The following is a 15,172-nucleotide window of genomic DNA, read 5'->3' on the forward strand; positions in this document are numbered from 1 at the left end:
CCATCTGATCCCCAATTCCACCTCTCGGTATATACCTAAGCGAGTTGAAAATGGACTCAAACAGCTACTTGTACACTCGTGTTCATAGCAGCATTGTTCGTAATAGCTAAAAGGCAGAAGCACCCCAAATATCCATTGACAGACGAGTGGACACACAAAATTCGTTACATGCATACAGTGGAACATTAGTTAGCCTTAAAAAGGAATGAAATTCTGACACATCCTACAAAATGGATGAATCTTGAAAACATTATGCTAAGAGAAATAAACCAGACACAAAAGGACCAATACTGTATGATTCCACTTCTATGAGGCACTTAGAAGAGTGAAAGTCACAGAGACAGAAAGTAGGTCACAGGTTTCCAGGGGGTGGGGGTGGGGGGCTCTGTTTAATGGGCACAGAGTCTCTCTTTGGGATGATGGAAAAGTTCTGGACATGGACAGTCGTGCTGGTTGCACATCGTGAATGTATTTAATGCCACTGAATCGTACCCTTAAAAATAACAAAAATGGTAAATTTTGTTATCTATATTTTACCACAATCAAAAAAGCACAAAAGTTAAAAGGCAAAAAACCATTACAACAGTTATTTTGATTACATCCAAATTAAGGAATTCTAGCCAAAGGATGCCATGGACGAAGCAAACAGATGTCAGAGTGTGAAGATATTCATTGCCTAAGATTGCAAAGCTTAGAATATGCAGGAAACTTGCAAATAAACACCAGAGAGGGCCAGCAGCCCAGTGGAAAAAGGACAAAGGATGAGAAGAGCAATTTACAGAAGAGGAAAACCACAAGCCGTGAAGAAGGCTCAAACTCACCCGTCAGAGGAAATGCAAATGAAAACAGCCAGGAGACGTCACTCCACACCTAGCAGAGTGGTAACAATCAAAAAGTTGGGTAGCACGCAGATTATGGTTTCAGAATGGCATTCTGCACGGAAAGGAACCAGGCTGGGGTCCGAGAAGCTGAAATGGAGCCTGGAACATCTTATTGTGCCAGAAAATATGGAAACGATGAAAGAACACAGAAGCCACTGAAAGGAGCTTACGCTGGCCAAATCTGGGTCAATTTGAGCACCAAAATAAATAATGGTATGGATGGAGTTACAACCCATGGATAAAATAAAGTCCCTACAGATATAAATGAATAAATAAATGGGGGCATGGTGTCCACAAATCCTTCAACACTCTCCTCTTCTATGTTGAAATGAGAAGAGTTTAGACCTACTGGGTTACATAAAATATATTACTAAAATAGATTTCACCTGTATACTTTTCTACGTTTTAAACTGTAGCTATTAGAAGATTTAAAATTAAACATGTGGTTCCCATTGATGGCTCACAGTATATTTCTCCTGGGAAGTGAAGCCCCGACCCCAGCTGAGCTTTCAGATAACTGTCACCCCAGTTGACACCTTGACGCCCCAGTTGGCAACTTCTGAGAGACTCACCTCGGAAGCAAGAACCTTCCAGCCAAACCACTCCTGACCCACAAAACAGTGAGAAAATGAACGATTATTATTTTAAGCTGCTAAGTTTCGGGGTCATTTATTACACAGCAGTAGATAGACTGAAGCAAGCATAGGAATGGATGTTAAAATCAGTGGGTGAAGGCTGAGGAGTACCAGGATATTTAGACAGTACATCTCCCCGTAAGATACTCATTCACACAAAGAGAAGAACAGTAACGTGACAGTGGTGAAACCTGGCGGACGTCACCTTGACCAAGATCACTATTAGCGTCACCAGTAACAGGACAAACAGCTCTCGGGTGTCTCCTGATGGCGACAGACCACCGCTTGGGTGGTTCCTGACAAAGATGCATGGTCTGTGTCCAACCACGAGGAGACTTCAGACAGACTCACAGGAGGGGCGTTCTACAAAATAACTGGCCTGTCCTCTTCAGAAGTGTCAAGGTCATTAAAGAGGAGAGACTGAGCAAGTGTTCCCAGTTAAAGGAGACCAAGGGGCTGGCCCGTGCCGGGTGGTTGGGTTCGTCCTCTCCGCTTCGGGGGCTTGGGGTTTTGCCGGTTCAGATCCTGGGCGTGGACATGGCACCACTCGTCAGGCCATGCTGAGGCGGTGTCCCACATAGTAGGACTAGAAGGACCTGCAACTAGAATAGACAACTATGCAGTGGGGGGCTTTGGGGAGAAGAAGGAAAAAAAAAGGAGATTGGCAATAGATGTTAGCTGAGGTGCCAATCTTGAAAAAAAAAAGAGACCAAAGGGACAGGGTTCAACATTTGTTTCTCTGTCTGTACAACTTACATTCAGTGAAATGCACAAATCTTAGGTGTACTTTAGATTATTTTTGGCAAATGCATCTCCCTGGGTTATTCAAACACTCTTTCCAAGATATGGAACACAAAGTGGGTTGAATTGTTTCCCTCAAAAAGATATAGTCAAGTCCTGACTCTCGGCACCTGTGACTGCGACCTCATGTGGAAATAGAGCCTTGCAGATGTACCCAGTTAAGATGAGGTCAGGCAGGATTAGGGTGGGCCCTACATCCAACGACAGGTGTTTTATAAGGGAAAAGAGAAGGCGATCCGGACGCGGACACACATGGGGGAAGAAGGCCACCGAAGACAGAGGCAGAGCCTGGAGTGGAGCAGCCCCAGGCCAAGGGTGGCCGGCCCCCCCAGGGCTGGAGAGGTGAGGAAGGCTTCTTCGCGGGAGCCTGCAGAGCGGGGCACGGCCTGACTTCAGACTCCTGGCCTCCAGAGCTGTTAGAGAACAGATGTGTGCTGTTTTAAGCTGCCTCGTCTGTGGTACTTGGTCACAGCAGCCTGGGAAAATAATAGAGGACACTCGCCATCACCCCAAGAGCACCCTCGTGCGCCTGCCCGGTCGGTCCTCCCACCCCAGCTTGCGTCCACCGCCGTCCTGATAGTTCCCATCGGAGATCGATTGGCTTATGCTGGGGCCTCGTATACACGGAACCGCGCAGCTGTGTTCTTTCGTGTCTGGCGTCTTCCACCCGGCGCGAGGTTTTGGAGATGCGCGCAGGCTGGTGCGTTATCAGCGGTCGGCAGGCCTCTAATGAAAGTCAATTTGCTCGAGGAGGAAGCACGTTTCGAAGTCGAGGAGAGGAGTGGGCAGTGAGGATGAGAGATTTCTCTCCGAAGCTGGGCTCGGAGCCCCCGCCCGGGCCTGACCGCCAGGTGACCCCCCGCAGGTGCCGGCTCGGCTCCGAGCCCCGCGCACGTGGGGGCTGGGCTCCCGCACCCCCTGGCGGCGGTTCCAGACGGTGCAACGACAGGTCCCGCGCGAGGCCCAGCTCGAGGGGAAGATTGTGGTCAGGCGAGCGTGCATTTCCCTGGGTTGGGCCCCCCAGCCCCTGAGCCCCAGCACCGGCACCATTCCCCTGTGTGCGTGTACGGGGATGACCTAGACTGGGCCGACATTGAGGGGCTCCTAGGCCAGGGAGATCACACAGAACTCACTCTGGCAGGGGCGGAATCGGATCCTGGAGGCACCGAGTGCAGGGAGCATGGAGGCAGCGGAGGGTAATTGGACTTGGGCATTCAGGGAAAGTTCCTCTGTGCATTTCTCTGCTGGCGGTGGAAGGGAAAGGTGTTAGAGGCAGAGGGAACAGCACCAGCAAAGGTGTGGAGGCAGGACCGTGCGATGAAAGACTTTCTAAACCCAACAAATAACAAGGTAATGCATATCCACGGGGTACATTTTAGAGCTAGAGAAGGATGTAGGTCTTCCTCTCACCTCAGGCCCCCAGCCCTCCCCCCACGTAGACCTCCTTTAGCCGTCCCAGTGAACCAGCCTCCTGGTGTGCATGCCCTTGTGTCGTCCCCTGCCCTTGCAGCTGGGCTGACCAATAGAATGTGACGGAAATGGTGGTGTGCCAGTTTGGGGCTTAAGCCTAAAGAAGGCCTAGAAGCTTTTACTTCTGTGTTTGGAGGAAGCCAGCTGCTGTGTAAGGAGTGTGACTACTGTGTGGGGAGACCACGTGGAAAGGCCACACAGAGAGGCCACATGGAGAGAGCACCAGGAAAGACAACTTGGACCACATGCAGGGGCCATGTGGAAAGATTATGTGAAGAGGCCACATGTGCAGGGGCCACTTGGAGAGGCCACTTGAGGAGGGAGAAAATACGTAATGGAGGAACGGAGGCGGGCAGACACGTGCTCCAGCCACTGGGGCCATCCTCGCTCGCTGAGGATGAGCCACACATGGGGGCGAAGAAGTCACCTTGGATGTTCCAGCCAGCAGCCAGCACTGGAACAGAGACAAGCTGGCCCTCTGGGCTCTGTCCAAAATTCCTGACCCACAGGATCATGAGCAAAGCAAACAGTGGTTGTTCTCAGCCACCAAGTTATGGGGGGCATTGTCACACCACAATATTCAGAGCACGCCCTGCCCGTAGGCTGGCACTGTGGCCAGTTCCTTGTGTCCCTTCCAGCGGGAGACACATCTTCAGACAAACACATGCGTAAATGTCCGTGTCTCCCCTCATTTATGTGGGGGTTGGCACGCCACACATTCTGGCTGCACTTGGCTTTCTTCTCTTAACGATAGATCTTGGAGATGGTGCTAGATGCGTGCCGTTCCACACAGTAGTCACCAGCCACAGGAGGTTCTTGAAATTTAATTAAAATGGAATGAAATAAAAACTTCAGTTCCTCAGTCACGCTGGCCACATCTCAGGCGCTCAATGGCCACACACGGCTGGTAGCTCCCAGATGGCACAGCCCAGATGGCACTGTTCCAGAAAGTTCTATGGGACGGCGCTGGTCTGGATCCTCTCCCACAGCACTGCCTCGGTCTTTCTAGCGGCTGCATCGTATTTCCTGGTAATGACAGCCATGATGTGATCTCGCGAGCTTCTGCTATTCCCACGTCCATTGGTCTTTGTGCAGGGGTGGGAGTCTTTGTTGTAGAAATGCCCAGCAACGGTTCCCACTCTGAGAGCTGTGGCCAAGTGACAACTGGAGGTGGTACCACTGTGCACAGCCACTAAGCGTGCCTGTTTCCCACCCCTTCATCAACAGCGTACAACTCACAATTACACAGATTTTTAGCTAATGGCGAAGTTTTCAAGACAACATGACCCTCCCAGCACACTGCTGTGCCACGCTCTCCTTTCACGTGACAACATCAGGGGGCATCCTTCCACGCCATCATACAAAGACCAACCTTGTCCTCAACAAAAGTTGTGGTAAAATTCACGTAACATAAAATGTACCATCTTAACTATTTTTAAGTGCACGGTTCAGTGGCACTAAGCCCCATTCACATTGTTGGGCAACCATCCCCCCCATCATCTCCAGAACCGCTCATCTTCCCGACCTGGAACTCTGCACCCCTTACACGACAGCTCCCCAGGCCCCCTTCCCGGCCTCTGACACCCACCACTCTACTTCTCCTCTCTCAGTCTGACCACTCTAGGGACCTCATAGAAGTCATACAGTGTTTGTCCTTTTGTGACCGGCCCATTTCACTTAAGAGACTATCCTCAAGCTTCGTCCGTGATGTAGCATGTGCCAGAATCTCCTTGCTTCCTAAGGCTGAGTGACATCCCATCGGATGGATGTACCATGTGTTGTTATCCCTTCATCCAGCGATGGGCACTTGGGTTGCTTCCACTTTTTGGCTGTTGTGACTATGCTGCTATGAACTTGGCTGTACAAATACCTCTTCCAGAACCTGCTTGCAATTCTTTTGGGTCTAGACCTATAAGTGGAATTGCTGGATCATACGGTAGTTCTATTTTTACTGTTTCCTACAGCGGCTGCAGCATTTTACATTCCCACCAACAGGGCACAGGGGTTCCGATTTCTCCCTCTCCTCACCAACACTTGTTATTTTCTGTCTTTCTTGATAGGAGCCATCCGAAGAGGTACGAGGTGGTCTCTCATTGTGGCTTCATCGGCATTTCCCTGATAATCAGTGATGCTGAGCATCATCTCATGTGCATATTGGCCGTTCATCTCTCTTCTTTAGAAAAATGTCTGTTCAAGTCCTTCGCCCATTTTATTTATTTATTTATTCTGAGGAAGATTAGCCCTGAGCTAACATCTGCCGCCAATCCTCCTCTTTTTGCTGAGGAAGACTGGCCCTGAGCTAACATCCGTGCCCATCTTCCTCTACTTTGTATGTGGGACGCCTGCCACAGCATGGCTCAACAAGTGGTGCGTAAGTCTGCACCTGGGATCCGAACCGGCCAACCCCGGGCCACCGAAGCAGAGCGCGTGAACCTAACTGTTACGCCACTGGCTGGCCCCCCTTTGCCCATTTTTGATTGGGGTTTTTGTTGTTGTTGAGTTGTAGGAGTTCTTTATATATTTTGGATATTAATCTCTTATCAGATATGTGATTTGCAAATATTTTCTCCCATTCTTTAGGCTGCTTTCCCACCCTGTTGATTGTATCCTCTGATGCACAGAAGTTTTAAATTTTGATGTAGTCCAATTTCTCTATTTTGTCTTTTGTGGTCAGTGTTTCTGGTGTCATATACCTTGTCCCTTTAAATGGCTACGCAGTGGTCTATTATGTGGATGTTCTATCGGTCATCAATTGGATCGATCAGCAAATCCTGAAGGTTCTACTTTCAAAACAGATTCAGCATCTGGCCACTTCTCGCCACCTCCGTGGCCACCACCCTGGTGGAGCCCACCATCATCTTCTGCCTGCAGGACTGCCGTTCCCTCTTCTCTGCGCTCCCTGCTTCTGCATTTACCTCCAGTACAGCCCACCCCTCCACACAGACTGAGGGATCCTGTTAGAACCTAAGTCAGGTCCTGTCCCTCCCTTGCTCAGAACTCTCCAAAGTCTTTACAGTGGCCCACAAAGGCCTGCCTGATAGGGCCCCCACTATTTCTGAGATAATTTCCTGCCACTCTCCCTCTACTCCACTCACAACTACACAGGGCCGGGCATGCTCCTACCCCAGGGCCTTTGCACTTGCTGTTACCCCTGCCTGGTCCACTCTCCCCACAGATACCCATGGCCTACTCCCTCATGCATTCATTTTTTTGCTCAAATGTCACCCCAGTCAGGCCTCTCCAGACCACTCTAACGCGAAGCTACAATCAAATCCCCAGCACGCTCCATCCCCCTCCTCTGCTGTATTTTCCTCCGTGGTGCTTACCAGAATCTAACACAATGCATACTTTACTCATTTATCCTGTTTACTGTTTGTCTTCCCCAAGGGGAATGTCAACTCCAGGAGAAAAGGAATCGCTCTGTCTTGTTTATGAATATGTCTCTACGGCGTGAACCAGAGCAGATGCCAAAAAGTTTGAATGACTAAGTGAAAGAGAGCACTTTTTGCCTGTTTTCTGGACACTTTTAGTTCTTTCAGTGGCCTGCTCGTGTCCTTTGAGCATCCCTCGTATCCACAGCGTTGACCCCTGTATCCCAAGGCAAGGTACCCAGTGGGGTGCTGGATCAAGACTCATTTAAATCATGCCTGCATTCCCAGATCCGGCCACATGGTGGCAGCATATGCTCAGGCAAATCTCACCAGCCAGCGCCCCCCCAGGACTCCAAAATTCCGGATCCCAGGATACCGGGGCCTGGCAGCCCTCAGAGATCGAATCTTGGCCCCATTTGGCAGACGGAGAAAGTCAGGCCTCAAAGAAGAGGCGAGGTGGGGGAAAATCTCAGACATTGGAATTGGGATTTGGCTTTTCAGTCCGACTCTCTTACCGGTTCTCTGTGACCCTGGGGGAAGTCCTATCCCTCTCTGGGCCTGTTTCCCATCTGCCTGCGTTGGGTGTTTTTCATCACTTGCTGCGGTCAGTCAGGCCCTTTGTGGGGCTAAGGGGAGGTGTGATTCACTTCCATGTGTCCGGCGGGCCAGCGGAGGGGGGACCGCCGGTCCAGAACCCCGAGAGAAGGGCAGAGCGTCCCCCTCTTTTTACACGTCAAGGCCTGCGGTCTAGGGGGACCCGAGCGCCACAGCCAGGAGGGCAGAGAGCAGAGCAGAACTCCAGCCCCTGCACCCCCCGACCCGATCCACCAGGGGCGCCTGCACCGCCCACTTCGGACGGCTCCCCATCAGCCCGATTTCTCCACCCGCTGGCTGATTTCGAGGCCCCTCGGCAAAGCGTGCCCCCAAGAGCGGCCGTGGGACGGGCAGCCGCCTGGGTCTCCGCCCGAGGTCGGGCCGAGGGGCGGCCGCGGGGACGGGAGGGTGAACGCGGGGCCGAGGGGGGCGCGCCCCGGGGAGGGCGCCGGTGCCCCCAGCCCCCTCTGGCTCCTGCCCGCCGCGCGCCACGTGGGCCCCGCCCGCGCCTTCCGCTTTGAAAAGAGAAGCTGGGAAGTTGAATTTTGGTGTGAAGCCTCCTGATTTTTAAATATTGGCAATAAATTCAGTAAAAAAAAAAAACAAAGCGGAACACCCCGGGGTCGCACTGCGCCGCCCGTGGGTTGGATCTGGCTGCTGGCTGCGGATGGAGACCGGCGCGCCCAGGTGCCCGCGGCCGCCCACGCGGGACGGTCACGGGGGAGGTCGTCGTGGTGGCGGCAGGAGGGCCCGGCGTCTGCGCCCCGCCGCCTGCAGGGCCACTGGCCACAGGCCTCGGCGGCCGTCGTCCCCTCCCGGGCGAACGCGGAGCGCCGGCGGGGCGGCAGGCCCGGCCTGTTGAGCAAGGAGCCCTGGAAAAACAAGGCTGACGTCACCGCGCACCTGCCTGCGGGGCACCCGGGGTGGCACCGGGTGGCAACCGCCACGATTTCACCGCCAGGCTGATGGGGGGAGCAGAGGCGCAGGGTCCGGCGGGCGAGCCCCACCCGAGCCGCCAGCAGGGCGAGATGGCCTGATGGGGCCGAGTCTGGTCCCTGGGGCTGGTCCCCAGGCGCTGGGCTGCCCCTTGACTCGCTGTGTGACCCCCGGACCACCCTTCTCTGGGCTCCAGTGTTTCCACTCAGAAAACGGGGTTCATGTCGCCACACCTGCTATGATTTATTGCAAACCCAACGGGGAAGGTCAGGCAAGACTTCAATCTTCTCACCCCTTTACTGTGACCCTAAGCAGGCACACACAGCCCTGCTGGGCCTCAGTTTCCTCATTTGTCAAGTGGAGATAATAATAGGACCTGCTTCCTACAAATTATCAGGAGGAGTCAATGAGTTAATACATGCAAAGAGCTTAAAATGTGGTTCAGAGAGGGTGGAAGATTGGCTTGAGGACACACAGCAAATTCTCCAATAAGCTTCAGACTCCCCAGGTCTCACTGCATCTCCCCAGAATCCTGAGAGGTGAGGGGGTGCTGAGGCTCAGAGAGGGCAGCCATCTTGCCTGAAGTCACACAGCCCAGCTAATGGGGGAACCTTGCCTTCTCCTCAGCCTCCTCATTTCATTGAGCACCATCTGTATGCCAGGCACGAGGAGAACAGCAGTGAACAAAAATGACAAAAATCCCTGCCTGGTGGGTCTGCCATGGGGAGGGGGCAACAGAGACAGAAAGCAAGATGAGTAAATGAGATAATTTCAATTGTAATGGGAATGTGAAGGGAATAAAGCAGGAGGATGTGAAAGGAGTGACTGAGGCCTGGGACTTCCAATGGAGAAGTCAGGGGGCCTTCTTGGAGGAGGTAACCTTTGGGCTGAGCCCAAAGGAGGTTCTGCCTTGGGCAGAGCTGGGGGAACAGTGTTCTCAGTCCAGAGGGAACAGCAAATGCCTCATTCACTGGTAAATGTTAGGCATGCCCAGCCCGGGAGCTCCAGCGTTCGAGGGCCCGTCCTCACGGAGCGAGCAGTCTGCGGGGAGACCCAGGTCACAAGACAACCAGGAGGATGGGAGCTGGAGACGCGGGCTGGGAAGGAAGCTCACCAGCAGGTGGGGCAGGGAGCGCCTCCGGGAGGCGGGGGCCCTCCAGCTCAGCCCTGAGTGTCCCACTTTGCAGCTTGGAAGGCCTGGCTGGGTGGCCCTGGGGCCTCGGATCCCTCCCTGGCCCAGAGGCTGCTGGGAAGGCGCAGAGAGCCAGCAGGCCAGGACGGTTCCATCCCGTCCCTCCCTGCCCCCCACCCCCAAGGGCGCTCGGAGCGGTCATTTCTCCAGCTCTCCGGGGCGGAGGTCACCCCAGCTCAGCAGATAACACCGAAGGTTGAGCAATGCCCGCCTGCCCACCAGGGCCAGGGCTGGGGTCAGTGGGTCAGGGGTCAGCCCCAGGCAGGCTGGGAGCTCCTGCCTGGGCGGCCTGGGCCAGGAGTGGTGGGAGCGGGGCCCCAAGGAGCTGCCCAAATGGCCCAGGAATGGTGCCCGGGAGTGCAAGGGGAGGCTTGAAGCCACCCAGCGGGGAGAGCCTAGGTTCAAATCCAGGGTGGGCCATCGCCCACCTTCCCGTCGGTGACACCGCGCCAGTGATAGCACCCTCCCGGCAGGGTGGAAAGTGAGCCCTGGGTCCAGGCCCACCCGCGGCCGCAGGGAGGCGGTAAAAATGGGCAAGGCCCCCGCTCTCCTGCGCCAGCCTCACAAACAGGTGTTTTGGCCTCGGGTTGGCGAATAGGTCTTAGGGCGTCCAGACGAGTGCTTTTCTTTTGAGATTAATGGGCGACACGAGGCCATGTGACCTCGGGTGTGCTATGCCCCCTCTGAGCCTCTCTGTACCCTCTGGGGGGCCCTTCTTTCTGACGTGCCTCCCAGAGTGGACTTAAAACTTCAGCCTCATGTGTGGGTCTGTGGTGCAGACAGCAACGCAACTGCTAACAGTAACGCCGCCTTCATGGACCGAAGCTCAGAGAAGCGGAGTGACTCGCCCACGGTCACACAGGGTGGCAGGGCGGAGCACCCCGGGCCCCCTTCCACCGTCCTGGCGCCCCAGGTCAGATCGGGGTGGGGCTGGAGAGGACCCAGGTGTGGCCTAAGGGGGCGGGCAGGTGCGGTGGGCGGGGCTAGGGGAGGGGCGCGGCCAACCCGGGCAGAGGCCCCCGCGCGTCCCTAACCTGCCCTCCCACCCCGTCTCGCACCGAGGGAAGTCGCCACAGGCGCGGAATGCCCTCCTTCCAGCAGCTGGGGACTGGGACAAGTTTAGGGGCGGGGCCGCGCCGGGGAGGGGCCGTGGAGATGGGTCACCCCCCGGGAGCCAGAGCTGGGGGTTGGGGTGTCCAGGATCCGGCGGCGGGGCGCCCCCTCCGTGGGGCGTCGGGGCTGGGCGCCGCCGATCCTGAAGCCACCGCCTCCTCCAGCAGAGGGCGGGCCGCGGCCGCGTTTAGGGTCGGAGAAGGCGACCGCAGCGCCCCCTCCCCGACTCCCCGCCCTTCCAGGACCGCCTCCAGCCCGGAGGGGGCGGTCCGGGGGCGGGGTCGCACCGCCCCTTCTCGCTCCCAGTCCCGGGGCCGCCGGGTGGGGGTGGGCCGGGGGCGTGAGGCCGCCCCCCGGGGCCGGGGGACTCCGGAGGGCGCGTCCCAGGTCTCAGGTCTGGCCGCCGCGCCCCGCCGCCCCTCCCCCGGGGGTCTCGGGCCGCCACGGCCGTGGCCTCCCCGTCCCGGCGGCGGCGGGAGGGACCGGGGCGTCAGCCAGGCGTGACGCAGCCGTTGCCATGGTCCGCCTTATAAATAACCGGGCTCGGGAGAAACTTTAGCGAGTCAGAGCCGCGCACGGGACCGGGAAGGGGACCCACTCGAGGGTCCAGCCGCCAGCCCCCGCACTGATAGCGGCCACCCCGGCAACAGCGGCGGCGGCAGCAGCAGAGACCCAGCGGCGACAGTCCGGAGCCGGGAGGCCGCGCCACCCGCGGGCCGGCCGGAGCGGGCAGCCCCAGGCCCCCTCCCCGGGCACCCGCGTTCATGCAACGCCTGGTGGCCTGGGACCCAGCATGTCTGCCCCTGCCGCCGCCGCCTGCCTTTAAATCCATGGAAGTGGCCAACTTCTACTACGAGGCGGACTGCTTGGCTGCTGCGTACGGCGGCAAGGCGGCCCCCGTGGCGCCCCCCGCGGCCAGACCCGGGCCGCGCCCCCCCGCCGGCGAGCTGGGTAGCATCGGCGACCACGAGCGCGCCATCGACTTCAGCCCGTACCTGGAGACGCTGGGCGCGCCGCAGGCCCCGGCGCCGGCCACGGCCACGGACACCTTCGAGGCGGCTCCGCCCGCGCCCGCCCCCGCGCCCGCCTCCTCCGGGCAGCACCACGACTTCCTCTCCGACCTCTTCTCCGACGACTACGGGGGCAAGAACTGCAAGAAGGCGGCCGAGTACGGCTACGTGAGCCTGGGCCGCCTGGGGGCCGCCAAGGGCGCGCTGCACCCCGGCTGCTTCGCGCCGCTGCACCCGCCGCCCCCGCCGCCGCCGCCGCCGCCGCCCGCCGAGCTCAAGGCGGAGCCGGGCTTCGAGCCCGCGGACTGCAAGCGGAAGGAGGAGGCCGGAGCGCCGGGCGGCGGCGCCGCGGGCATGGCGGCGGGCTTTCCGTACGCGCTGCGCGCCTACCTCGGCTACCAGGCGGTGCCGAGCGGCAGCAGCGGGAGCCTGTCCACGTCCTCGTCGTCCAGCCCGCCCGGCACGCCGAGCCCCGCCGACGCCAAGGCGCCCCCGGCCGCCTGCTACGCGGGGGCGGCGCCCGCGCCCTCGCAGGTCAAGAGCAAGGCCAAGAAGACCGTGGACAAGCACAGCGACGAGTACAAGATCCGGCGCGAGCGCAACAACATCGCCGTGCGCAAGAGCCGCGACAAGGCCAAGATGCGCAACCTGGAGACGCAGCACAAGGTCCTGGAGCTCACGGCCGAGAACGAGCGGCTGCAGAAGAAGGTGGAGCAGCTGTCGCGCGAGCTCAGCACCCTGCGGAACTTGTTCAAGCAGCTGCCCGAGCCCCTGCTCGCCTCCTCCGGCCACTGCTAGCGCGGCCCCCGCGCGCGGCCCCTGCCGCCGGCCTCCGCGCTCCCGGGCTGCGCCCGCGCGCCCGCCCCGGCCCTGGTGGCGCCGGCAAACTTTGGCACTGGGCACTTGGCGGCGCGGGGAGCTCGTCGGTAATTTTAATATTTTATTATATATCTATCTATATTTTTGTCCGAACCAACCGCAGTGCAGATGGGGCGCCCGCCCGTGGTGTTATTTAAAGAAGAGACGTCCACGTCCGGACGGACGATAAACTCTCAGCCTCTCCCCCTGCCCCTCTCCGGGCGCCGGCGGGCGGGCCGGTTTCAAAGTTGATGCAATCGGTTTAAACATGGCTGAACGCGTGTGTACACGGGACTGACGCAACCCACGTGTAACTGTCAGCCGGGCCCTGAGCAATCGCTTAAAGATGTTCCTACGGGGTTGTTGCTGTTGTGTTGTTTTTATTGTTGTTGTTGTTTTTTTTTTTTTGGTCTTTTTTTTGTATTATAAAAAAATAATCTATTTCTATGAGAAAAGAGGCGTCTGTATATTTGGGAATCTTTTCCGTTTCAAGCATTAAGAACACTTTTAATAAACTTTTTTTTTTTTTGAGAATGGTTAAAAAGCCTTTTGGGGGCAGTAGTTGGCTTTTGATTTTTTTCTCTGTTTTGGATGGATATGGTTTTATTTTTGCTTTGCTGGTGTGCCGGGGGTTGTTGTGTGTGTGCGTGAGCTGCTGGTATTTTTGGCTTTTTTGGTGGGGGTGGGGCGGGGGTGTTACAGCTGGTTCTCCTCCTCTGCTACTCCCCCCAGGGTCTGTGCTTGGAGATGGGGGAGCCAGGATGGGGGAGGGGCGGAGGAGCGCTGGGTCAGGCTCACCCGGTGACTCAGCGCCCCTGGGTGCTGGGGAGGAGTGACTGGGAGCCCTGTTTGGGGAACGATCCGGGGTCTCTGGCTGGACCTGCGTGCTGGACTTGGGTTCAGGGGGCCCGGAAGGTCTGCGACCTCTGCACAGTGTGTGGGGACCAGTCAGGCAGGCCCGATTACGTAGGAGGAGGGGTACAGGTTTCCGTCCTGCCCAAGTTGAGGCAGATTCTTTTGGTAAGTGTAGTGGGGCGGGCTGTTTAAAAAGTGCATTGTGTGTGTGTATATGTGTATTTTAAGAGAGGAGCCTGGGTGTGTGGGCGAGCTTGTGTTTGTGTGTCCCTGGCTGGCGTGTGTGTCCCTGGCCCATGGAGGAGGGAAGAGCTGGGCCAGGTGGAGGGAGGTGGAGGAACGGTACTCCCTTTCCTTAGGGTAGGACGGTTACCGCTTGTCCCCCCTGTCCAGATGTGGACACGAGGCCCAGCCTCACCGGCTTGCTCAGGGTGGCTGAGCTCAGATTTGAACCCAGGGCCACTGCCCCTGATTCCCTGTGACAGACACGGCTCCCGGTGAGGCTTTCCCCTCCCCGCCCCCCGGCGCTGCACCCCCACCGCCATTCCCGCCCTGGACGGCATTCCTGAGAGTTGAGGGTGCAGACGGAGGGGCTGGTGGATCCACGCACGGCGGCCGCGGTGCCTGGCACGCAGGAGGTGTTATATAAGCCTTTGCTCTTGTTATTTTTCGCTGGGAGTCGGTCCAGTACCAGCGACAGCACATCGGCTCAACCGCCCGTAGATTTACCTGAAGGGCCCAGGCTGGGGCCCGACCTGGGGAGCGAGGTGGCCGTGCCCTTCGGGGCGTGGGGAGGGCCACAGTTTAGGAAGGAGTCTCTCCAGTCCCCGCTCTCCTCTTTGTCGCCGAGAGTTGGCTCGTGGCTGCCGCTCACCCATTTTGGGGAGATCCCAAAGGAGGTGAGCCGGGAGCAGCTGGCCAAACAGCAACCCCCGTGCTCCCCTCCCCTGGTGCTGCCTCGGAGCCTGCCCCGAGTGCCACCCTCCACACACTCACATCCCGCTTGAATCTGCGTCAACACCTCGTGGAAGGTGTTACACCCACTTTACAAGCGTGGACTGAGCCCCCAGAAGCGGGATCAGGGTTTGGGGTAGTCTCTGGTCCGACTCCTGGGTCTCCGGGGAGAGCTTGGGGCCCGGAGTCCGGTTTGTAATCCGGCCCCTGCCCCCATCCTGGGCCCTGCCAGGGGGGCTCCATGCCCGGCCCCAAGTTCAGGCACCCCCAGCACCCGAGTTAAGTGACTTGCACACTGTGTCACAATTTGGATGCAACAGAAAGAGGATTTGCACCCAAGCCCGTGTGACTGTCCCTGAGGAAGGCTGGGGAAATGGTGACAGGTTGAGGGCTCTGGTGGCAGTCGGGGTGGCCTGCTGTGGGGGCACTGGGGACAGAGCTGTGCCCGAAGATGTGGGGAGACATCACCGGTGAGGGGACACCCAGCTCATGGGTCACTAGG

General features: G+C 57.7%; 1 protein-coding gene across 1 annotated transcript; it reads left to right on the forward strand.

Moving 5' to 3' along the window:
* The first annotated feature begins 11,506 nt into the window (after window positions 1-11,506).
* CEBPB (CCAAT enhancer binding protein beta) lies at window positions 11,507-13,405 on the forward strand. The gene has a single exon (XM_070589432.1). It carries the CDS (start codon window positions 11,758-11,760, stop codon window positions 12,799-12,801), a length of 1,044 nt encoding a protein of 347 aa, XP_070445533.1. The 5' UTR covers window positions 11,507-11,757; the 3' UTR covers window positions 12,802-13,405.
* Window positions 13,406-15,172: the final 1,767 nt, after the last annotated feature.

The sequence above is a fragment of the Equus przewalskii genome, chromosome 21 (genome assembly GCF_037783145.1).
Source record: "Equus przewalskii isolate Varuska chromosome 21, EquPr2, whole genome shotgun sequence".
Lineage (NCBI taxonomy): Eukaryota > Metazoa > Chordata > Mammalia > Perissodactyla > Equidae > Equus > Equus przewalskii.

Coding starts and splice junctions, on each gene's coding strand:
- CEBPB (XM_070589432.1), top strand. CDS start 11,758: ATGCAACGCCTGGTGGCCTGGGACCCAGCATGTCTGCCCCTGCCGCCG.